General features: G+C 57.8%; 1 protein-coding gene across 2 annotated transcripts; it reads right to left on the minus strand.

Moving 5' to 3' along the window:
* Window positions 1–1,271: 1,271 nt before the first annotated feature.
* Window positions 1,272–24,982, minus strand: MMP17 (matrix metallopeptidase 17). 2 transcript variants are annotated; one of them, XM_088828092.1, is made up of 10 exons: window positions 24,768–24,982; window positions 14,381–14,513; window positions 13,443–13,572; window positions 12,472–12,869; window positions 11,361–11,537; window positions 9,735–9,834; window positions 7,391–7,473; window positions 7,140–7,292; window positions 3,695–3,952; window positions 1,272–2,696 (listed from the first exon to the last, which is right to left on the minus strand). In XM_088828092.1, the coding sequence occupies exons 1-10, from the start codon at window positions 24,909–24,911 to the stop codon at window positions 2,383–2,385; spliced, it is 1,890 nt and encodes a 629-aa protein (XP_088684218.1). In that variant the 5' UTR covers window positions 24,912–24,982; the 3' UTR covers window positions 1,272–2,382. The 2 variants fall into 2 exon arrangements, with proteins under 2 accessions (XP_088684218.1, XP_055260637.2); XM_055404662.2 differs by having other exon boundaries at window positions 1,274–2,696; window positions 12,472–12,755.

The following is a 24,982-nucleotide window of genomic DNA, read 5'->3' on the forward strand; positions in this document are numbered from 1 at the left end:
AGGCTGCTGGAGAATGCAAAGGAGTGGGACCGTGTGGGGAGAGGTGCCCTTGCTGAGCAAAGTCAGCCTGTTCCACCCATGAGGGATCTTTAGTCCATCTGGTCTGGTCTGACGGGCAAAGAGCCCTTCCGGGTCCAGAGACCAGATGGCGGACAGATGGATGTGGGATGTGGCCTGGCTTGGCCCAGCAAACACAGGGCCAGGCCTGGAGACTGCCTGCCTGCCTGTGGCATCATGCCTGCCCACGTGTCCTGGGATGGCCCCGAGCCTACCTCTGCTACCTGGGCGGCAGGTAGGGGAGGAGCCGAATAGCTGCAGGAGCCTGTGCTCTTATGAAAATGGGAACATTTCTGCCTCTCCCTAGAGCTGGGGTTGGCAACTTCCCATGACCTGGGGAGTGGATCCCAACACCTTACAGCAGCCTGCAAGCCCCCGACAAAGACTACCCCTGCTCTCCTGGGCTCCCACTCTCCTCTGGAAAATCTCTGGCCAAAGGATGGCGCTTCTTCTGTTGGAGCATGCCCATATCACCCCCAGATGTGTGCATCTACCCTTCCCCCACAGCCCAGCCGAACTCTGGGCTCGTCTCTCTCATCTCAGCACAACCAACTCCTCCTCCTCCCACCTTCCTTGGTTTCTCCTCATCCCCCTGCTCTGGGAGGCCTTTCTGGAGCCCCCTGGAAAGCAGCGGTTCGCAAACTTGCCTGTGCTTCACACTTAGAGAATGGAGGGAGGGTTCCACGTGGCCAGCCCTGCCCCTGGCCTTCTGATTAGCAGGTAAAGGCAGGCCAGAGAAGCTGAGTTTCTGCTGGTTCCAGGTGATGCTGATGCTTCCAGCTGGGCGCCCAGCCTGGAGATCCCTGCTCTAAAGCAGTCCCTGCAGTGTCTCTTCATGTAATCTTACGGCCTGATGCTCACCCCCACCTACTTATCCTCTTCCTGACCAACCCCATTTTTGCCAAAGGTGATTGCCTCACCCCAGTCCCAGGGAGGAGATGTTAGAGATTTTTCTAGACAGAGGTTCTCAGGCCATGTGGCCCTACCCTGGGGCATCTATGGCTGCTGTAGGGATGGGCAAAGAACACCCCGCTCCCACAGCTATGCACCCCCAGGAGAAGTCACTCCCTGCCAGTGAGAGCGGGCAGGCAGCCAGGGCTTCAGGGAAAGGGCCCCTGCAGGGCGAAGGGTACAGCTCACACTCTGCCTCTCTGGGTGGGACTCATGGCTGCCATCCTGGATATGGAGCCACAGGATGGAGTTGAGTCCCAGTATTGGCCTGCCAAACCACCTACCCACACTTCCTGTTGGGCCACGCCCTGGTACATGGCATCCCAGGTGCCTCACCCAAGAACCTGTCTCGTTCTGCACGTTCCATGTTGAGAGCAGTACTTGCATGTGCAAGTAGGCACTCAGTCCATCACGGAGGGCTGGGCCAACGTGCCAGAACCTCAGGTTCTGAGACCTGACCTAGCCTGACCCCTGCCTGCTGGCAGAAGGTGCATTTCCCTGAACCGGGTCTCAACTTGTCCATCTATGAAATGGGTGTAACAACCTGGGATGGTCATGGAGGGGGTCAAGGAGGTGCTGGGCAGGAAGGTGTTGGTGACCACTACACAGGCATTCCTGGAGGCTCCCCCTCCACTCCAGAGTGCTGGTGGTCTGGGGTCAGGGCTGCAAGAGTCCTTCCAGGCCCAGAGGCCGCCCACTCTCCACCCGCCTGGGCGCATCAGGGAGCTGAGTCTGAGCCGTTAGGAAGCAGTAAGAGGTCGTGTTTGTTTGAAATGCGTCACAAGACCACCATGGCCCCAGCGTGGGGACACACCCGTGTGTGGGGAGGCTGCCCTCATCAAGGCAACCAGCAGGCCCACAGGGACCAGGAAAGGAAGCCCCAAGGGTGGGAGGAAGCACCAGGGGCGGCAGTGCGGTCCGGTGATGGGGAGGGGGTGCCCGTGGGACCCCCGGGCTGCCCTTTCCAGGGCCTATGGAGCTGAGGGCCCCGAGGCCTGATGTAACGCTTCCAGCCCTGCCCATTCCTGTCAATCTCCGTGAGATGTTAATCTCCGTTAGATGCTCACTCAGGCCCAAAAGACGACCCCGGCCCCATCCGGGCGGTGACGAAGTCATCCCAGCTCCCAGCAGGCAGTCAAGGCCAGGCGGCGCTACCCCCGCATCCATGGCCCGAGGAGCAGCGCTCTCTGCTGGCCTCTGCAAGAGCTAGCGGGGCTGCAGCCGGTGGCCTCGGCCCGGGAATAGCTGGCGCCCGTCCCCACCCGGGAGGCGGGGTCCGCTCTGCTGCGACGCTTGCCTAAGGGCGCTGGAGGAGCGGCACCAGTCCTTGCACTTCGTAGCTCCGGGCCCTGGCCAGCAGGCCAGCACCGAATGTTACAGCGTCAGGGCCTGGGCCACTGTCCACAGGAAGCTCAGCAGCGCGGCCAGCAATGGGCCCGCGGCCCGCGGGGCAGGGGCGGCGAGGGAGGTGCAGGAGCAGACCTCGTAGGCGTCCTCTGAGCGGCTATGGTCGCGCTGTCCCGGCCGCGCGTGGGCCCCGGCCTCTCCATCCGTGCCCTCGGGGTCGGTGGGTAGGTCTCTGCAGACCAGCCAGTCCCGGGCAGTGGACTGCGGGTACCCGGGCGCCACCTCCAGCTCGCCGTCCAGCACCTTCCAGTACTCCTTGCCGCGGAAGAAGTAGGCGGCACCTAGGGGAGAAGAGAGCGGGCACCTGAGCCCCGGCTGCTGCAGCACGCGGGATTAGGGCTAGACAGCAGGAGGACCGGCCGCGGAGAGCTGCGGGGCCAGTAGAGAAGATGCAGAATGTCTTCGGTGAGAGTGAGAGTCTTGCTCTCAGCCCTCGGCTAGCTTATCTCTGGGCATTCAGAACCTCAAGGGGGCTGGGAAAGCTCACGAAGCAGCCTGGAGGCAGGGGCATGAATCAAGTAACCCTGTTTTTTTTTTCTTCCCCTACGGGATATTTACTGAGAGCTCAGTATGTGCCAGACTCTTCTAGATGCTGGGGACATTGCTTTGAAAATAGAACACAAGCTGCCCTTGTAGGACTGATCTGAAGCTGAAACTCCAATACTTTGGCCACCTGATGTGAAGAACTGACTCATTTGAAAAGGTCCGGATGCTGGGAAAAGATTGAAGGCAGGAGGAGAAGGGGACGATAGAGGATGAGATTGTTGGATAGCATCATCAATGAACATGAATTTGAGTAAAATTCGGGAGTTGGCGATGGACAGGGAGGTCTGGCGTGCTGCAGTCCATGGGGTTGCAGAGTCGGACACGACTGAGGGACTGAACTGCACTGCCCTTGTAGGAAGGTGGTGTACTTCTCACTGCAGGCAGGGGGCGCTGCGAGAACGTTTGCGAGAAGGACTGCGGCGGGCCGGGGAGGAGCCGCGTGGGTGTGCAGGAAAAGGGTTCCAGGAGGAAGCACCGCAGGTGCAAAGGCCTTGGGGTGTGTGCCTGCGCGCGTGTGTCCGTGGCAGCAAGAGGTGAGGATGCTACGGCTGGAAGGGTGAGGGGGGCAAGGAAGGGGTGAGAGGAGAGGTGAACAAGCGCCAGAGAAGGCCAAGGGGGCCCTGGGGAGGTCTGTGGCCGAGGGGCTGGGGCAGGCGCACCCCTGTGCCCCTGGATGCCCACTCCCCACATGGGGAGGCTGAGGCTGCCAGGGATTCGCCCTCGCCCGGCTCACCGTCGGACCAGCGCATGGCGTCGTCGAGCGTGCTGGGGACGCCCCTCCACGGGGGGCTCTGGGCCGGGTGGCCGGGGTCCATGCGGCGTGTGTGCTCATCGTAGCGCCAGTACAGCTGGTCCTTAAAGAAATAAGTCTTGTCATTGTGGGCCCAGGAGAAGGCGGCATCGACGCCGCCCGACGGGAGGCCGAAGTCCGAGACGGGCCGCGGGTATCCTTCCTCTACGTTATTGTCCTTAAACACCCAGTATCTGTCTCCTGGGGGGGCGAGAGAAAGAGCCGTGGGCCGGGGCTTGCCCAGCCCGCCAGGCGGGGGCCCCAGCCCGTGCTCCTCCCGCTGGCTGACACCCCGATGTGCGCGCGCCCCTGAGATTCACCGAGCACTGCTGTGAGCCGGGCTGGGGTCCCACACCTGCAGCAACCAGAGGACGTGGGGTCTAATGAGGCGGCCACATCACAGATGGGGGCAAGACCCCCACCCGGAGAGGCCATTTTGGTCCGCGGGGCCTCCTTCAGTCAGTTCTGCGGTGAGGTGGGTGAGTATGTTCCTGGGCAGGAAGGGCACTGGGTTAAGGCCCAAATGGACCTGGTTGGGTGCAGCCTTGTCTGACTACACAGAAGCAGAGAAATCACCAAGAACTTCAAATCTGTTTGCACAACTTTCCCAAAATGGTGTGATTAAGATGCTTGTTGGGTATATGCTGGGCTTTGAGCTCTAGAAACATCCTTAGCTATTCTGCCACAGAAGGGTGGGAATGTGAGAAATTAAGTGTGAGCAGGTGTTGTCATGTCCCCCTACCCCTCCTCAGGTTTAGCAAAAATTAGCCCAGTTATTTAAAAAACAATTAAAAAAAAAAAAAGCAAAACATAAAAAAATCCTTGGCCGGATAAAGGCCTGGAGTAGACAGTTCTCTAAAGAAGATAATCAGATGGTCAGTAAGCACAGAAGATATGCTTCTGACATCACTAATCACCAGGGACATGCGTGACAAAGCATGATGATGCGGCCTCACACTCACTAGCACGGCCTTTATCAACCCCCCCCCACACACCTGCTGCTAAGTCACTTCAGTCGTGTCCGACTGTGTGACCCCATAGATGGAAGCCCACCAGGCTCCCCCGTCCCTGGGATTCTCCAGGCAAGAACACTGGAGTGGGTTGCCATTTCCTTCTCCAATGTGTGAAAGTGAAAAGTGAAAGTGAAGTCGCTCAGTCGTGTCCGACCCTTAGCGACCCCACGGACTGCAGCCTACCAGGCTCCTCCATCCATGGGATTTTCTAGGCAAGAGTACTGGAGTGGCTTGCCATTGCCTTCTCCTCCCCACACACCTAGAAAATAAAAAGTCTCCCTGACGATATGGGGAAATTGGGCACTGCTGGTGAGAATGTAAAATGGTGCAACTGCTGTGGAAAAGTCTGGCAGTTCCTCAAAGAATTAAACATGGAATTAGTACAGGATCCAGTAACCCCACCCCTGGGAATATATACAAAGGAACTGAAAGCACGTTCTCCAAGAGCTGTCTGTACACTCATGGTTATTCACAATAGCTAAGAGGTGAGAGCAACCCAAATGTCCATCAACAGATGATAAACAAAATGTGGTCCATCCATACAGAGGAACATTCATTGTGCGTGTACATGCTCAGTCCTGTCCGATTTTGCGACCCCATGGACTGGAGCCCACCAAGCTCCTCTGTCCATGGGATTTCCCAGGCAAGAATACTGGAGTGGGTTGCTATTTCCTCCTCCAGGACAATGTACTTTCACTTAGCCTTAAAAAAAAAGAAGGGCGTTTCTGATACACGCTACAACATGGATGAACCTTGGAGGACCTTACGCTCAGTGAAATGAGCCCATCACAGGAGGACAAATCCTGTATGGTTCTACTGTGTGAGGTCCCCTAGAGTGATCAAATCCATGGAGACAGAAAGTCAGGTGGTGGGTGCCAGGGGCTGGGGGAGGGGGGATGGGGAGGTAGTGTTTACAGGGGACAGAGTTTCAGCTAGCTTTGCAAAAGATGAAGAAGCTGTAGAAATGGATGGTGGTGATGGTTAGACACAGGGTGAATATATTTAATGCTCCTGAACTGTACATTTAAAAGTAGTTAAGATAGTAAATTTTACGTTGTTTTTTTTTTTAACCACAATTAAAAATAATTTCTAAAAAATCCTCTGGCAGAGATTGAAAACCACTGAAGGAAAGGATGGTACAGCTGCAGAAAGGGCCCCATACAGACAACGAAAAGGGCTGTGAGGTTTTCCTCCAAGTGGGCGCCTGGCGTGGGTGATCTGGACAGGGCAGCCCGACCTGCTGCAGCTGACTCTGCCAGGCGAATGCACAGGCCCCAAGTGCCCACACTGTCTTACATTTCGGGACAGAGCTATGGTTTCTCACGGGGATCTCCCAAGTTTTAAATGCTGATAAATAATCCAAATTATTTAGAAGATGCCAGGCAGGTCCCACCACCATGACTGTAGCTCGCCTTAGGCATCCAGGTTGGGAGACAGTGATTCCACTGTCGGGGGTGGTGGTGGCGCCAGGGTGGGTGTGAAGCAGGTGAACTTGGGTCCCATTCAAGGGAGGCCAGGCTGAAGAGGCTTGATCAGGGCAGCAGGATGGCTTGACTCTGGGGAGCTACAGATCCCCCAAACACATCTGTATGTGTGGACAGCCATGCATATGAGATGGAGAAAGGCTCAGAGCCCCGAAGAGCCCGCAGAATTGGCAGTGTTTGGTCTGCTGCAGGCGGGCACCCTGCCTTCACCCCCCAAAGACAGCATGCTCCCCAGGAACAGAAACTGTGCCTCCCCAGCCCAGCCCGGGAGAGGGGGTGTTAGAGGGTGAAGTGACGCCCCTCCTCCAGTGGACCTGTCACCCTGGATTGAGACTGGGGAGCTGGGCCTGGGCCAGGGAGGCCCTCTGTTTCCTCTCTGCACTTAGAGTAAATCCAGCCTGACACCCACGGCTCCTCGGGTGTCAACCTGACCTGCAGCACCTCCCCTGAAACTTCATCCTTCACTCTGCTCCAGCCTCACCACTCTCTTCTAAGATCTTTCAATCAGCAAGACTGTTCCTGCCTCAGGGCTTTTGCACTGGCAGTTCCCTCTGCCTGGAATGCTGTTCCCTCAGGTCTATCTGAAATTAACTTCCTCATTACTTGTGGGCGCTTACTGTGTCCCCCCCTCCCCAGAATGAGGACAGGGATGTATCTGTGTTTTGCCCACTGCGTGCCTGCAGTGCCTACCTCAGTGCGGGGCACACAGCAGGTGCTCAATAAATACAAATTGGCTGACTGCACAAAAGAATGAGCTGCTCTCTGCCCCGAGCTCTAGAGTCACAGGACCAGTGCTCCTGGGCGGATGCAAGCTTGGGGGTCCTGGAGAGTGAGGGCTGCGGTGCCCCGGTCAGCGATGCCCAGCAGGCACCCGGGCAGGGGCCCGCCCACCTTTGAAGAAGACGATCTTGTGGTCACTGGTGCGCTCGTACACGGCGTCCACGCTGTCCAGGTGCAGCGGCAGGCCCCGCCAGAAACGGTGCACCTGTGCCGGCTGCAGTGACACCAGGTGGCGGTCCCGGGTCAGCCGCCAGAAGTACTTGCCTGGGGGACACAGGGGGTGGGGCTGCAGGTGGCCGGTCTGGGGCCCAGGGTGGGACCCGCTCTTCTGTCCACCGGCCGCTGGACCCCACGGGGGTTACCTTTGAAGAAGAAGGCCTCGCCGCGGATCTGGGCCACCGCATCAAAGTGGGTGCTGCATCTGTGGGGCACGTCCTTCCTGGGCCTGGGGGCGGAGAGAGAGGGCAGGGCAGGGAGGCAGCCTCACTCTGAGCTGAGCTGCCCTGGGGAGCTGGGCTGCACAAGGCCACCAGGACAAGCCTCCTCCAAGGACCCCCTCATCCCGCATCACCGCCTGCAGGCTCACCGACCGCAGCAGTTTAGTCAAGAGAGAAAAGTGGGTGAAAACAAGTCTTATTCTGGCCCTTCAGGCTGGCGAAGATGGGTCACTGGGTGAGCGAGCGTCAAGGAGCACGATCAGGCACCCTCAATGCTGCCAGCCAAACAGCAAGAAGCCAGCCTGGCACTTTGTATGGAAATGCTGAGCATACTTGCTGGGTCCCCTGATTCTGAGTCTGCAGCTCTGCCCACTGACAGGACTCACAGAAACATCATTTGTGAGGACAAAAGATCAGGAACTTAAATGCCCACTGATCCAGAACTTAAAAAACAGGGCAGGGCAGGGGACTTCCCTGGCGGTCCAGTGGTTAGGAATCCGAGCTTCCTAACTGCAAGGGCTCCAGGTTCAATCCGTGGTTGGGGAACTAAGATTCCACACGCAATGCGGCGTGTCCAAGAAAATACATAAATAAAAAATGAAACAGTCACATGCGCACCATTGTGCAGCTCAAGCTCAGAGAATCAGGGGTCTTCACTGACACAGAGGCCTCCACGGGCCCTGGGGCCAGAGGCCGGGTGCAGACCATCACGTGAGCGTCCCACTGGGTTCACACGTGTATGTCTACAGGCTTAACTTTCTTACACGTGTGGAGAATCTCTCTGGAAGGACACGCACATCAACAATTACGTGCCCTGGGCAGTGGGCTGGTCCATCAGCGGTGAGAACTCACTTTTCACCGCGGGTACTTTTTTGTGCCTCTGGAGCCGTGTACACTGACAAGTGTTACTTATTCAATAAGTAAGTGCAATGAAGAATAATAACAACACAAGATAAAGCAACAGCTGTTGACCTCAGTGGAAATTCACCACGGACAGCTGAGTGAGAAAAGCATAAAAACATTCCACTCTTGGAAAACCAAACCAAACCACAGAAGCCTAAATACATAGATTTGTTTGTGTGTTTCGTGTGAGCGTGAAGTGGGCAGGGGGGCTGTGAGAGTAGAGGTGTGGGGGTGGATGAGGATAGCCCCTGAAGATTCTGTGGCACTTGTTCCATCGGGGTGGGGGGTGAGCATAGGTGGGCTCCAGCTGCTGCTTTGACTACTGAGCGAGACGAATCTGAGGCTGGGCCTTAAAAGACAGGCAGCTGTCGCCTGACCTCTGGCACTGCTAACCCTCCAGATGCTCCCTTGGGACACCCACTCTAGGAGTCCAGTCTCCAGCACAGGCCACAGAGGAGTGCCCAGCTGAGTCAGCCCAGTCCAGGCACTAGACCCGAGTCAAGATGCTCCCAGAGGATTCTAGTCCCCAGTAGATGTTCCCGACACTGTGGAGCTAACCATCCCCCTGTGCCCTGTCCAAATTCCTGATGCACAGAATCCAGGAGCCTACCGACGTGGTGGTTTGATGCCACAGGGCAGGGCTGTTTGTTACACAGCCATACCTGACTGTGACAAAGGGGCAGAGGAAATTGTGGTTTGGAAAGTAATGCCTCTGCACAGTTCTGGGCTGGGTGGCTAGTTGTCCATTCTGTTAGGGGAAGCACACTGACTGAAACCGCCCACCCTGGCCAGGCACCGCAGTAACCATTTGTGTGAGTTAGTGTATGATAGGAGGTCCCGGTAAGGAACACGGAACTAATGAGCCGCCACCAACCAGAAGAGTTCGGAAAAGGTCAAAAGGCGACACCATGCGTCCTACCACCTCCCAAGATCCTTCTCACTGGCATCCATGATGGCTGAGAAATGCTGGCGCCACCAGGAAGGACTCTGATTCAGAATGACTGACCAAAGACAACCTGGAAACTAACCCCATGACCATAAAACCCGAGACGGAGCCACGTGGCAGAGGAGTTCTCCTGGGTTCCCTGGCCCTCCTGCTCTCTGCCCAGGCTCCCCTTCCCAATGAAGTCTCTTGCTTGGTCAGCACATGTGTCTCCTCTGACAGCTCATTTCCAGGTGTTAGACACGAGCCCACTTTTGGGCCCTGGAAGGGGTCCCCCTTCCTACAACACCTCCAGTTCTGTCCATAAGAAAAGAAACCATTTCTCAGGGTTCAGCAGGCCCAGATGACCCTGGAGCTCAGGACTCTAAGCCACTGCTGGGAGTGGTGCTGGCTGCAGAGTGGAGACAGGGGCCCATGGCTTACGGGTTGCTAGACTGATTGTCAGGGGGCTCCGGCAGGAGGGGTGGCTCCTCAGGCTCTGGGGTGTCCGGCTGAGCCGTCGGGGACACTGACTCCCTCACGCCTGTGAAGACAAGGAGGCTGCATTGAACCTGGTATGCCCGCCTCCCTGTAGACCCCACCACCCTTTCTGGAGCTGCCAGGATGGAATTGAGGCCACTGGGTGGGCAGGCACTCTGCCTGAACTGAGTCAGGAGCTGGACTGTGGTGGTGAGCAGGACAGGGGAGATGCCCACTCCCCTACCCAAGCCAGAGCATCGAGATTCATGAGCAGAAGGCATGGGTGCCCTGATGACTTAAACAAGTGTTTCAGAAAACAAGTATTCAAACAAAAAGTTGCACATGAATGTGCAGAGCAACATTATTCATCATGGCCAAAAGGTGGAAACAACCCAAATGTCCATCACCGGAAGAATGGATAAATAAAATTATTCAGCCGTAAAAAGGAGGGAATTACTGATGCATGCTATGACAGAGATGACCCTTGAAAACACACGCTAAGTGAAAGCAGCCAGACACAAAAGGCCACACATTGCAGGATTCCATTTATGTGAACTGTCCAGAGAGGCAAATCCATGGAGATAGAAAGGAGCTGAGTATTTGCCAGGGGCTGGGCAGTGACTGCTAATGGGGGAGGCGGGAGCGGGAGGCGGGGTGGGGGGATGAAAAAGTTCTAGAAGTGGATAGAAATGATGCTTGAACAATACTGTTAATGTGCCAAATGTCACTGAATAGTTTGCTCTGAAGTGGTAAAAGTGGTAAATATTACTACAGTTAGGGAGGTTCAAAAGGGAGGGGACAGAGGTACACCTATGGCTAGTTCATGTTGCTGCATAGCAGAAATGAAACCAACATTGCAAAGCAATTATCCTGCAATTAAAAAATAAACAAATTCAAGGAAAAAAGTCCACAGACGTCAAAGGCAACAGTGAAGCAGGGGAGGGGCTTCAATAGGGCATAAAGCGAGGCTGACCTACCCCCCAACCCAGGTGAGAGGCTCCATCCCAGGCTTGAAGGGAATTGCTTTGGCTGCTGTGGGTGGGGGGCAGACTGGGGTGGGGGTGAGGGAGCCCAGTGTGAAGATGGAGCGGTGTATGGGGCAGGGTCCATCACTGCCCCACCCCCAGGCTCCTGTCAGCTCCCAGGACGGGCTTCCTTCTGCCACATTTCCTGATGTGACCCCTGGCTCTGGGCCGGTCCTGGCTTAGCTCTCCCATCTCTAAGTAGGGGTGCAGTATGGACTTCACAGCTTGTAAAGACTGGATGACTTAGTACACATAAGTGCTTTGCGGGGGCCCTGGGTCACCATCAATGTCAGCTGTCACAACCTGAAACCCCCTGGGGGTTGAACGTGGGATCTTGCCTGGGGGATCTGAGACAAGCTCTGTGAAAAGCCCCTGATGACAGAAATCACCTGTTTATTCATTCCACACATACTGAGGGGCAGCCAGTGTGTGCAGGTCCTGGATGCTGGGCACACAGTGAAGATAGAACCAGCCCTCCTCCGTGGGGTTCCGGGCTCTGGGGGTCCCCAACATTGCTGTCTCCATCCCCTGGTGACCTGTGCTGGCTCTCGGGGGGAGGGCTCACCGTACAGCTGCCAGACGCGCACCCTGTCCTCGTAGGGGAGCCCGTAGCGCAGCGGGTCACCCACTGGGCCCTGGTAGTACGGCTGCATGATGGAGCGTGTGGCTGCCACGTGGCTCAGCCCGATGGCGTGGCCAAACTCGTGCACAGCCACCGCGAACAGGTCCATGCCGTGGGCATCTGGGGACACAGGAGGCAGTGAGTCAGGGGAGCGGCTGCCAGCTCCTGCTGGGCCACTGGGATGGGACCTCTGGGGTGGGATGTGATAGGCCCACCAGGATGGTTGTGGAGGCCCTAGTCCTGGACAGAGGGGTTCTGTGGAGTCACTCAGGTTCTTAGGAGGCCCGATGGGATCTTCAGGGGGTGTCTCAGGCCCTGAGGTCTCTTGGTCTCTCCAGCCCAGGTGTACCACTCACGGTAAGGCTGGCAAACTGTAAAGGCTACATGGTAAATACTTCAGGCTTTGCAGGCCACCAGGAGCCAAGTTACAGGGGTCACTATAAGCTCCCCGAGCCCTGCAGAGTTGAACAGATTCCCTAGGTCCCACCATGGCATAGAACCTGCAGGTTCCACGGGGTCCCTGCTGGTTCCTCCAGCTGGGATGGGCTCCTCAGTCTGATACAGAGACCACCCTCTCAAGGGTCCCTACCTCCCCTGTCTGCAGTCATGCCCTGTGCCACTTGGCTCTGATCCTCCTCCCACCTTGAACCCGGGGCCTGCAACTTCTTTGGCCAGTGGGACTTAGCAGAAGACGTGCCCAGGCCTGCCAAGGCCTTGCAAGTTCCCACTCCATCTTGGAAGTGGAGACCAGGATGAGGACAAGCTGGGCTCACAGAGTCCCATCCCAGCCAGGGTTGGCCAGGTGGGCTGCCCGTGCCAGAAACGGCTGGTGAGATCAGCCTGGACGAGGACCAGAGCGTTGTCCTCCTGAGTTGGACAGGTGCCCATGGCTTTAGGCTGGGAGCAGAGCCTGGCTCAGGGGGAGGCCATGGAGGTTTCCAGTGCTGAGGTTTCCAGTCACACCAGTCAGTCACTGGTGTGACTCCCTACACCATCCTGGGTCAATCGGGGGTCGGGGGGTGATGCAGGGTCCCCGGGGCTGCCCTGGACACACCTGAGGAGCGGAACGTCCAAGCCTCATCGTCATCAAAGTGGGTGTCCCCTGCGGTGTGGTGGTCGCCCGGGAAGAAGGCATGGGCCACTGTGCCACCCGGGCCGTCGAAGGGGTAGCGGTCGTTGTGGTCGGCCGTGGAGAAGTCGATCTGGATGTCGGCGGCGCTGCCGGCCACCTCGTGGAAGTTCAGGGGCGTGATGTCGCTCCAGACTTTGAGTGCGTAGTGCATGAGCGCCCGCACTGTGTCGCGGCCCAGGGGTGAATCCCGCGGGAACGTGCGGACCCTGGGGTGGGCGGGGTCAGAGCCCAGGGTCAGGCTGCAGGGACAGGCCCAGCGCCCCCGCCAAGGCTGCAGTGCGCTCCCGGGAACATTCTGCCTCGAGTGGGGCACCGGGGACCTGATTTGGAAATGGGATTTGCAGATGTCATCGGGGCAAGGATGAAGATGAGGTCATCCAGGATTAGGGCGGCCTGGTGGCTCAGATGGTAAAGGATCTGCCTGCAATATGGGAGACCCAGGTTCGATCCCTGGATTAGGAAAAACTCCTGGAGAAGGGCATGGCAACCCACTCCAGTATTCTTGCCTAGAAAATCCCATGGACAGAGGAGCCTGGTGGGCCACAGTCCGTGGGGTTGCAAAGAGTTGGACACGACTGAGTGACTAACACTTTCACTTTCTGTATCCAGTGAGTGTCCTTATAAGGGACAGAAGGGGACACAGACATGAAAGGAGGCCGTGTGGAGACAGAAGCAGGGATCGGAGCCATGGGCCCAGAGCTGCCCGCAGCATCTGGATAGAGGCCAGGCTGGACTCTCCCTCACAGCCTCCAAGCGCTACCCTGCGACCCCTGGATCTCGGGCTTCTGATCTCCAGAAGCGAGAGGACAAAATCCTGTCTCTTCAGCCTTGTTTTGCAGGTGTTCGTTTTGGCTGCCCTCGTGACACCCAGACGCCAGGAAATCCCTGCCCACCTCCACGACAGGTTCCTCTTGTTCCACTTGGTCAGGGCTGGAGCCTGGCGTCTCCTTCGAGCCGGGGCCATGGCCGGGAGGTCAGGGAGGGAACATCGAGGGGTTTTCATCAGTGCCAGGGTGGCCTCATCTGCGGGGCGGGCAGGCAGGCAAAGGTCAGGAGCCTGGCCCTGTGCACACTCACCCCCAGCCGGGCATTCCCAGCAGCTCCCTGAGAATGGGCTCCAAGCCCCAGTCCAGTCCCCTTGGCTCCCTGCCCCAGGTCTGGGGGGACGAGGCCCGGGTCTCCAGCTGCATCAGGCCCCACTGCCAGGGGTGTGTCCACGGACAGGGTGGGGGCTGCCCAAGCATTTACTAAGGTATGGCTAGTGCCCTGAGCAATCGGAGGGGGCATGACGCCAACTGGGACCGTTGCCAATGCTTCCTGCCTATCACAGGACACACAGTCCAATGGCTCTGTGTGTGACACACGTGTCTGGGGACAGACATGTTTCGATCGGCCAGCCCTGCTGAGTCTTTACAAAATTGGAATTTGTTGTCAAAATGTAAAAAGTGGGGCATTGCATAAACACCCCAGATTTGCGGTTTCCCTTGGAAAGTGGGGAGTTTTGACAGCACAAGGCTGCCCCCCATCCATGATGGGGCAAGGCTTAACTGGGGCCTGGGTGGGCAGAACTTATTCCCACACCTGGTCTGCCTGGCCCATGGCATGGAGTTTGAGATCCCACTGTTAAGTGTGGAAATGGGGTCTGGGCGCAACTGGCACACTCACTCACTGCCATGCACACACCGGGGATGGTGATGGGGAGGGGAGGGGGCTGATGGAGGGCCCCCAGGCAGCGAGAATCCTCCCCCCATCCCAGGACAGCAAGGTAGGCTGCAGGGGTATGGGAGAAGCCAGGTTGGCACCCATCTCCCACTGTACCCCGAGGACTGACCTAGGATGCCGGTGGCCTCCAGGCCTCCGAACTGCTGCATGGCCACGATGGCCTTGGACAGCTCCTCTGGTGTCTGCAGCTGACCTGTTTCGGGGTCCGCTGGGGGCAGGTAGCCAAACCTGCTCAGCCAGTCCTGCGAGCAGAGAGCAGAGTGAGTGGTGGTGGAGGTGGGGATTCAGCCACCTGAAGAGCCATGGCCGGGGCCCCATTGTTGTAAGGGGCAGACCTTTCCCAGCTCAGCTCAACACTCCAGCCCCTGCCCACTAGCCCACAGGGTGCCTCTTGCCCCTTCCTTAAATTTCTTTACAGGAGGCTGCAGAAGTGTCTTGATAAGCTTGATGCCCCTTAGATGGGATGGGCTTCAGCAGTGTGCAACCTGTACAACTGTTCATGGCAGCCTGCCCCACCTCCCTTCTCCTGCGACAGCAAAATGCCCAAGGGACACTTACAAAATTGAAATTTTTAAAAGGTTATTTAACATCATGAGTGCCAGATTCAGGCCTTGGGCTGGCAGTGAGGCAGCAGTTCAGGACCCAAGCTCTGAAACCCACGCTGAGAAGGGCAATGGGCTCAGAAACCGGTTTCAAGAGTCTGGTCATGTGCTGCACAAGCACAGGAGTTAAGAGCCAGGCTGCCTGGGTTCAACTCCTACCTGCCCCTCAGCACTGTGCGACTGAGGCAAGTCAGTGCTCTCTCTAGGCTGTTTCCCCACCTGTAGAAGTGAGGATGTAAGGAGTGAGAACGTGGAAACCCTCAGTCAGCACCTGACACAGGCACTCTCCATGTAAAGCACGTGTGGTGCTGGTTGTAGGGGACAGGTCTCTGCAAAGTGCCCCGGGGGGAACCCCTGAGCCAAGTGGGAAGCAGGAACGGGGGAACCTTTTTATGCCATGGACACACACTGAGCCCCCTTCCCTGGCCCAGTCACTTTTACCATCGGGGGGACAGGGAGGCATGATGCCGTCCATGGGGACCCCCTGGGGGGCTGCTGTCTCTTCAAAGGCAAATGGTGCAGGCGCCCACTTCCTCAGCGGGGTGACAACCCCATGAAAAGCACTCAGCCATGTGGACTCAGGGCCAGGCTCACTAGCCAGTCTGGGGAAGACTCTTGGGTGGCTGGAAGGCAGGGTTCTGGCGATTCTCTGAGCTCCACTCCCTTCCAGACCAGGCTTCAAGAGAGGTACTGACTAGCAGGTCTACTTTTTCTTTTTCTGCTCTATTCATTTACACCACCTACAGGGCCCCCAGGAAGCTGGTGAGTATATAGCTCCTGCCTATTGACTCCTTGCCCCGGGGATTTATGACCTCCACCTCCTCCAGGGACCTGGCAGGTGCTTAGTGGGAGGGGGTCCATCCTCTGGGAATGCCTAGGAGCCTCAACTGACCAGGAGTGTCCTCAATGATTTGCATATGATTTGCATACACCTGCAGAGAACCAGTCGGATTCCCCCCTCACTCCCCACTCCTGCTTTCTAGGAAACACTGAGTCCTTGCTGGGGTTCTCTCTGTTCCTTGACTTCCTCCCTAACTTCTGGGGGCCTCCCAGAATGTGCCCAACTAGGGGACAGAGGAGGCCCCTCTCAGGTCTGGGAGCCCCTATTAGGCTGTCGGGCAGGACAGTGAACAGCAACCACAGGGGGCTCCCAGTGGACACACCCGAGCGACATCCTGTGCTCAGACGAGTAGGCGGAAAGGCTCAGTCTTCACTCTGGGCCCTGCCCTCTGCGGTGCTGGCACCTCCGCACCCCTGAGCACCCTTCTTTTGGGAGGACCTCCCTTCAGATCAATTCAAACACATTAAAATGTAACCCAGGGGCTTTCCTGGTGGCTCAGTGGTAAAGAGTCTGCCTGCCAACGCAGGAGACTCGGGTTTGATTCCTGATCTGGGAGGATCCCACATGCTGTGGAGCAATGAAGCCTGTGTGCCACAACTACCGAGCCCACATGGCACAAGTACCAAAGCCCACGCACCCCAGAGCCCCAGCTCTGCAACAAGAGATGGCACCACAATGAGAAGCCCATGCACGGCAACTAGAGAGAAGCCCCCACTCAACGCTCCTAGAGGAAAGCTCGCACAGCAACGAAGACCCAGCACGGCCAAAAATAAATAAATAATACAATTATTTAAAAAATGTATCCCATCAGTTATCAACAAGATTTACTGAGCGAGTCTCATGGCTAATCACTGGGCCCTGGAAACGCCCAAGAGAGCATTTCATGTTTCAGATGTGTATTTTGATTCACACAGCTATACAACAGAAACTGACACAGCACACTGTAAATCAACTATGGGCATGTGTGCATGCTAAGTTGCTTCAGTTGTGTGTCTAGCTCTGTGAGACCCTATGGACTGTAGCCCTCCAGGCTCCTCCGTCTATGGGATTCTCTAGGCAATAATACTGGAGTGGGTTGCCATGCCCTCCTCGAGGAGATCTTCCCAACCCAGGGATCGAACCTGCCTCTCTAACATCTCCTGTACTGGCAGGCAGGTTCTTTACCACTAGTACCACCTGGGAAGCCCAAATCAACTACATTCCAATAAAAATTATAAAAAAGACAGATGTGTATTGTGGCTACACATTTTGGGGGATAATTTTTAGATATTTTAAAATCTTGATTCTGCCATTTTCCTTCTGAAAGTCAGAAAACACACACATTTTGCAGCTCTTTGTTAACACTGCAGGCCTGAGCTAAAGAGCTGGGGGCCGGTCAGCACTGCAAGGCTGCCTCCTCCAGGAAGTCCTCCAGTTTCCTCAGATGGTACATGATGCTAGGTGAGGATGCTGGCCCCATTTCCCCTACCAGGTAATGGTCTACTCAGGTGAGAGCCTTTCCCCACCCAGGCCAGTTGCTTTGGGCAGGCTGGGGCTGAGACACCCCGGGAAGGTCACCCACCTCCCAGCTGTCACACTATAGGTTAGGATAACAGCTTGGTGTCTGACCCAAGCAGCCCCCTGCTCCCAGCCCTCCCAGGGCTCCACGGGGGTTACAAAGGAGTGGCTTCCTCTGGTCTTGCGAGCCTTGCTGGGAGGCCATGTACATTTTTGGACTTCAGGCCTCAATACTTCAGGTGGTTTGGAAATATTTGCGAATGTTGCAAAGCAGGAGGTTTTAGCTGCAGGTCTGAGTGGCTGGGCTCTGTGTCCACTTGCAGACCAAGGGCAGGACTGGGGCACGTGCTGCCCTGGGACAGGCACTGCTCTGGCCATGATCAGCAGCTGCTGGTACCTGCCCAGACTCTGAAGCACTGCCATTTGCAGCCCCTGCTGGCTGCAAGAGCATGAGAGCATGCTGATGGGATCTGGGGAGCTGGTGGGAGGGAGGGGTCCCCACCCTCCCCCTCCCCACAGGCTTGAGCTCAGCTGTCCCACCTGCCCCCAGTGCAGCCACTCCCCAATCACAAAGCCAGTCCCCTCTCTTCACACCCTCACCTCACCTCCTCCCCTTGGCCCCCACAGAGTTGGTGGGCTTCTGGATTAATTCCTGGACTAGCTGGAATGGGGGCTGGGAACAACCCTCACTCAAGGGGGTTGGCGGGCGGTGGGGGCCATTGGATGGGGTGGGGGGGGCATTGGGGGCGAAATCCTCAGGAGATGTATGACAACAGGACACATCTCTGGTGGGTTTAGGGGGAGGCTGATGGTCCTCAAGTGCCCATGGGGACCCCAGCTTAGCCCTGAGCCATCCTGTTCTCCCCTGTTCAGTGGAAACAAATGTCCACACAAGAAGCCCCCATCACTGCTGGAAAGGAACAGCTCTGGAGCCCAGGGAGGGAGGGGATGTCTAAAAACTCCTTTCTCTGTCTCTCTCCCTCTCAACTTGCCAGCTCATCCCGATCTTCAGGGGAGACAAAAATTCCTGAATGGCCGGGGTTTAATTTTTTTGTCTTGGTAGTACAGGCTGGAACATCAGAGGGGAACCAGGCTGAGAACTCAACCTCAGAGTTGAGGTCCCTGCACAGGGCAAAGTCTGCCAAACGCCCTGCCTAGGCCTCCCCTGGAGCCACTGCAGCCCCTCTTCCTGCCCCCTTCCATGGCAGTGCCCCTGGGGTGGGGGCCCAGACCTCCTGTCCACCCAGCTGTCTCCAGTCCCGCCCCTTGCCCCCCAAGACCTACAGAGCCCGTGGGTCGCCTGGGCTGGCCCCTTCCTGTGCTCACCCACTGCTCCTCCCTCCGTCACCATGGCGACAGTGTCTCCAGGGCAACCAGGCTGTGTGGGGGAGGGTGAACTTTCCACAAGGCCAAGAGGAGTGGGGAGGGGTGGGAGGGGGAGTCCCAAACTTGCAGGGGCCGCCTCATCATGGGTAATCCCTAACAGCCAAGGATGTGCTCTCTTCTTCCTCCCTGCCAGGACCCCTGTGAGCTGAGCCATTACTGCAGATGGGGAAACTGAGGCCCAGAGACATGGGTGCTCTACCCAAGGCGCTGGCAGGGGGTGGAGTGTTGGCCCCTCCCGCAAACCAGACGAAGTCACCTACCATCCTTCCCATGGCTTTCCCAACCCCCCAGCCCCCGCCTGCTTGGTTTTATTTTTCTCTGTATTGTTTATCACTGGTTGACACAACATGCATCTGTTCATCGATGTTTATCGCACACACCACAAAACTCCCTCCTGACCTCATCAGAGTCACACGCAAGTGGGCCATTGCCCCGAGAAAGAGGCCTCGTGTTTATGTCCTGAGCAGTCCCTGCGCCCAGCAGGTCAGCCTTCAACCCATGGCCCGAGCGCCAGCTCCCAGGGGACTCGGTAAACCAACCTGCCATGGACGGCTGGACTGGAGGGTGAGGAAGGCCTTGCTGTAATGCGTGTGGACTGTGCCAGTAAACAAGAGGCGCTTACTGTGTGCAGTGCCTCCTAAGGTCCTCCCCCCAGCCCTGGCATGGCCACTGTTGCCCCATTTTCAGGTGGGGAAATAGAGGCACAGAAGGGTTTGCCCTGCGTGCCGGCAGTGGGACCAGGACGGGAGTGAAGCGAGCTGACCCCGGGACACCCGTCCGATGGGCTGTGAGGGGCCTGGGGCCAGTGGGGACCATGGGGACAGATGGCTGAGCTGTCCGCCCCCCACTTCATGCTCTGTCACTGACTGGACTCCGCTGGCCTTGTGGGGGTATGCAGAGTGGCTGTCATTGGTCCCAGGGCACCGACAAGGAAACGGAGGCCAGGGCAGTGCAGACACCACCACAGCATCAAGGACAATGGAGGTGGGCGGCCAGTGGCTTTAGAGCACCCGCCCCCAGACCTAAATAATAACAGACCCTTCAGCACCCACTGAGTGCTGCCACCTCTGACCTTCACCCGCTCATCTGCCACCCACACACCACCCGCCTAGGTGCAGCTGCAGAAATGGCCCGCGGTCAACGGTGTGGCTCTGGCTTGAGTCTGTGTGTGACCCCCTTGGATGTCTAGCCGTTAAAGACCCAGAGAGAAAGGACCTGGGGGCCCCCCAGCAGGGTGGGAATTCCTCTGAGGGCTGCTTGTGGTTGGGATGATCCCTCATCCCAGCATCTTCCCCAGGGGGAGGCTCTCAGGCCCCCCTCAGGCAGTCCATCCATCCATTGGACATCCTCATTGAGGGCTCCCTGTGCCCGGTGCTGGGGGGATGGCAAAGACCTGGGGAGATCCCACCTGCCGTCCACCCAGGAGGGACAGTCTCGTAGGAAAGACCAACACTAAACATGTGAAAAGTAGGTGTCATGGTGATAACTATGATAAGTGATCCCAGTGGCCAATGATTATTGAGTTATGTTCACAGGAGCCGTAGGGGAAAACTGTGAGGACAGCGGTGAGTGGTCCATGGGGTTCAATTCATGTTTGGCACACAGCAAGCTCTCCATAAAGAGCTGCTCCAATGATCTTATAGATAGGGGCTATTATTATGCCCATTTTACAGATGAGGAAACCGAGGGGCAGAGAGGTCAGGACACTTGCTCACAGTCACACAGCACAGGACAGAGCTGGGATGGGAATCCAGGCTCTCTAGCTTCAGGGCCTATTTCCAGGAACCCTGTGCTAATAGAAGTGAGACAGCGTGGAGAGGCTCCTTAAATGGGTTACTGGGAGGAGGTGGTGTTGGGCAGAGCCCTGAAAGATGAGAAGGAGCTGGCTAGGTGAGGAGCCGAGATAAAAATTCATGACAGTGGGAATAGCCAGTGCAAAGACCCCATGGTTGAAACCAGTGTGGGAAGTTCAGGAAACAGAAAGGAGCTGGTGGGACTGGGGTACAGAGAGAAGAGAGGGTGGAGAAGTGGACGAGTGGGCCAGGTAAGGAGGGTAAGTGGGGTTGGCATTCTGCCCAGACCACTGTCCTTCCCTCCTAAGAGCAGGATGGTGTCTGGAAGGGACCCAGAGGGCTGTGAGCTTGTGTGTGACAGATGCGTCTGTCACCCTTCACGTGCACAGCACAGACTCTGCACCCGGAGTGTCTCACTGGAAGCTCTGAGCCACCGTTAACCAAGAGGCAAAAACCTTGTGGTGTGCTCAGAGCACCCTCGGAAACCCTCAGGAAGGCACTGCACTGGCGAGTACCCCGGTGAGCCCCTAACTGCTCCCCAGCCTTCCCCCTGTTTCCACACTCCCCCCTCAGTGTGTGAAGGCACCTTACTTCCCACAAGATGCTATTGTGAGCGATTCAGGGGCATCAGTCAGGTAATATCCCAACTGTTCTGTTCTCATGGCCCCATTTTACAGATAAGAAGACTGAGGCCCAGCACAGATTTCCCCCCTAGACTGGTAGGCAGTAGCCTGGGACCCTTGCCCAGAGGCTGGTTCCAGAGCTCTTGAAAGAGCAATGATATTTCCTCAGCAGCCAGGCTGGTCACTGGCCTGTTCAGTCAGAGTCCACACTCCCAGCGCTCAGACCACAGGCGTCCAGCGTGGTTGTGCCCACACCACATGGGCCCCTATGAAAGTACCACAAAGACTTCTCAGTCATCCAGATGCCCAGGGCAATGAGTGTCAGGGAAATGAACTCACTTGTTGACAACATGCCTGCAGGGTGGCAATGGGGAGGGGGGTTGGGGAGGGGACCAGCTGGGTCCTAAGACCTTCACATTTAAATTCAAGCTCCGGAGGGGTGGGCGGGAGACCTGGGAGCTGAAGCTCTCCCCCTGCAGCTCAGGGAGACTGCCCCTGTCCCCTTGGTTGGGTTCTCGGACTGCACCAAGAGGAATATTCCTGGCTCCAAACCAGGTCTGATGCGGGTTCTGAGCACACCAAGTGCCCACAGGTTGCTGGTACTGAGAAGCAGGGACTCAGAGGCCACTGGCTGAGGCCAGGGTGACGGCCACCCCTGTCACTCCCTCCCACCTCTGCAGGGGGACAGGTGCTCACAGGTGTTCCAGCCCCTGCCCAGCCCCTTGGGCCACTGAGGGAGGGCCCTGCTGATTCCCAGCCACCCTCACAAGTTCTCAGCCACAAACCATAGTCAGAACCAAAAGCACTGCCGACACGCGTGGTATGAGGCATAAGAGCTCACAGACTTTGTTGCTGGGATAGAAACCTGAGAACAAACTTTAGAGGTGTGTGTTCAGTTGCTAAGTCACGTCTGACTCTGCAACCCCATGGATTGTAGCCCTTCAGGCTCCTCTGTCCATGAGATTTTCCAGGCAAGGATACTGGAGTGGGTTGTCCTTTCCTTCTTCGGGGGATCTTCCCAACCCAGGGATCAAAACTGCGTCTGCTGCATTGGCAGCCAGATTCTCTACCACTGAGCCACCAGGGAAGCCCAAACTTTAGAGGACTGGTCGGCAAATCTGTCAACTTGCGGCATGTTCCATGCATGTCTGTCACCAGGCTCCCGCAGGGCTGAGCCCTTCACATACTCACGCCGCAGTAACTGGGTGTTCTGGCCACTCCTGACTATGGTGAAATATTACGAACAGCCTGCACGTCCGGGCCGGGGTCTGGCTAACGGATGTCAGTCACATCCATGCAGCGAAATGTGATGGGTGGACAGAAAGAAAGGCAGATAAAGACCTTCCAATACCAATCGTTCCCCAAGACAGACTGGGAAGTGAAAACAGTGGGGCACCCAGCAGTGGACAGCAGGTTGTCATCCATAGAAATAAGGGGCTGAGCCCCATTTCCTTTTATGTGCCCATACAACCTCTGGAAGAATCCTTAAGAAACGAGGGAGACGATCGACCCTTCTGTATGGCCTGAATATTTTGCCGTGGATATTACTTACTCAGAGATAAAATAATGAAAACGGGCCCAGAAGGACTTGCGGCTCAGCCGACAACCCCAGGAGGGCATGGGGCTCTTTTGTCCCGCTCCACCGCGGCCTGAAAGCCTGCTGTTGGGCCGGCGCAGCGGGCCTCAATCCGGTGCTTTGTTTTCCTCTGATGCTCCGGCGGCGGCTGGGCCAGGGAGCCCCTCCCGGGGGCAGCCAGCGCTTGAGAGACCCGCTGGGCACGGCTCTGTCTGGCAGAAGCTGGGTCACACTTACAAAGGGGCCCTTCTCCTCACTGGCAGCCCTAGACCTGAATATCCAGAGTCAGTGGGCCCCCGGGGGCAGTCTGCAGAGGGTGGGTAGAAAGGAGTTCCCCCCTCCTCCTTGCAAATCCCTGCTGGTCTTCCTGCACCTCTGGGTCTGATGCATCGAGGTGTCATTCCCTGGAAGACCACCAGAGACCGCCCTCTGCTCGCAAATTGGGGGCAGGATGCAGGAAGATTTCTCCCACACCAGCCTGGAAGAGACCTGGCCTTCCCCTGGCAGGGGTCTCTCCGGGCAGGGGCAGCAACCTCTGCTCTTTACCAGCGGGGTCGGATGCCAACGCCCTGCAGTCTCTGGGGCTCCAGACTGTGGGGCCACATCCTCTGCCTAGTGCCTCCTACAGAGTGTGGGGCCGGGGGACCCCCTGGTGCTGGGGAAGCCAGAGGAGCAGACAGAGGAGGCATGGAGGTGCAAACCAGGAGGAATGTACCTGACCCACTCCTTCTGGGTGGGTGAGAAACTTCACAACAGCGCTGGGTCTGATAAATGAACTTGACTGGGCCAGGAGCTCCATGTCCTGATGGTGGGGGCCTGATCCCCAGTAACCCTCAAAGCTGGAAGGTGAGAGCCTGGTTCTACTGCCACCCAGCCCAGAGCTAGAGATTTGATGCCCTCAGAGCCTGCACCCCAAGAGGGGATCCAGGACACTCCAAGCCCCAGAGGTGGGTAAAGGCACCCGAATTTCAGAGCAGTTTGGCTGGGAGGAAGCGGCTCTGGGGGTCCCTTGAGTGCAGACAGCCCGGACTGTGGTTGTGCCCTCCCAGATGGCTGCAGGGGGGTTGGGGCAGCTGGGTGGGGGTGGCTAGAGACTGTTCCTCACCCATAACCTGTGGCTAAGTCCTGCCAACCACGGGGCTGTGGATGCCCCCCAAATGCAAGCACTGGCCTGAAATCCACCTGGAGCTCGAGAATGTTAATAGCCTGGGGGAGGAGCCCTACTAGCACCCTTCTAGGAGACTGCCGAGGGCCAGGTGCGGAGGCAGGGAGCCCAAGTGAGGGCAACTGCAGGGCGGAAGCCTCAGAAGGAATCTGCTTAATCCATCGGCCCCCATGTGCCCACGCCCGGCCTCCCCGGGCCTGGGGGTGGAGACCCATAAAGTGTGATCTAAACCTTCCAAGTCCCAAGGAGCAGGCTCCAAGCCTGGCGGACTGAACGGGGGAGGGGACATGGGAAGAGGCCACTGCGCAGCCCCTCTGTATGGTTTCCAAGCCAGTGGGACACAGCTGATACTGGGCGGGGGTAAGCGCAGGATAAGGTGGTGGGGCTACATCCGAGCCTGCGAATTGGGGCGGGGGGGACCTCATCAGGTTCAGGACGGGGACAAGGGTGGCACGGCAAGGCTGGCCGTCCTGGGGGTGGAAGGGAACAGGAAATAGGGCCAAGATCCCTGCCCAGTGGAGGGCTGGGGGGTCGGTTCCCTTGTTCTTCAACATCCTCAACGGAGCAAACTCGAAACCACCAGCTTTCCGGGGCGCCCACACTCCGCAGCTCCGTCCTTTTCTCTGTTGTGGGTACGCACCTCCCACCCCCGCCACTCCCACTGGGAACGCACGCGGGACGCCCAGCTCTGGGCGGCTGCGACTGCTGTCCCATCCGCCTCAGGGGCCTCTTTGGGGCTGCACGTAGTCGGGAACAGGGCTCCGGCCAGGTAAGCCGCCAACCTCCGCGGGTTCCTGCGACTGCGGCGGGCTCCCAGCGCACGCAGCCAAGGAGGGACCCAGCGCGCCTCTCCCAGATCCGGGTGGGCGCGCGTCAGACACTCAGCCTACGACCCAGCCTCAGCTTTCCCGCCCAGGAAATGGGTGCAGGGCGTCCAGGTTCCCGCAGGCGCCAACGCGCCCTGATGGGGTCTCCCCGGGCCGCGGGAGCCCACCTCCCGGCCGCACACTCACCACTCCCAGGCTGAGGTCCTCCGCGTGGGGCGCGGGCGCGGCGCAGCCCCCACGGGCGGCTAGCGCGAGCAGCAGCAGCGGCAGCGGCGGGACCCCGGCCCGGGGGAACGGCGGGCCGGGTCCCCGGGCGGCGCGGCGCCGCATCGCGCTCAAAGGGCGGGCGGCGCAGCTGAGGCAGTCCCCCCGCGCCCGTGCGCCCCGCGCCCGCGCCCGGC

Source organism: Moschus berezovskii, chromosome 19 (genome assembly GCF_049115385.1).
Source record: "Moschus berezovskii isolate FMDL1 chromosome 19, NW_MosBer_1.0, whole genome shotgun sequence".
In the NCBI taxonomy this organism is placed as follows: domain Eukaryota; kingdom Metazoa; phylum Chordata; class Mammalia; order Artiodactyla; family Moschidae; genus Moschus; species Moschus berezovskii.

Excerpts from the sequence above, each read along its gene's own strand:
- MMP17 (XM_088828092.1), bottom strand. The coding sequence starts at position 24,911 with ATGCGGCGCCGCGCCGCCCGGGGACCCGGCCCGCCGTTCCCCCGGGCC. Across the intron at positions 12,870-13,442 it reads AAGAGGAACCTGTCGTGGAG|GTCCCCGGTGCCCCACTCGA; the intron begins GTGGGCAGGGAT and ends TTTCCAAATCAG. Across the intron at positions 11,538-12,471 it reads TTGGACGTTCCGCTCCTCAG|ATGCCCACGGCATGGACCTG; the intron begins GTGTGTCCAGGG and ends CTGTGTCCCCAG.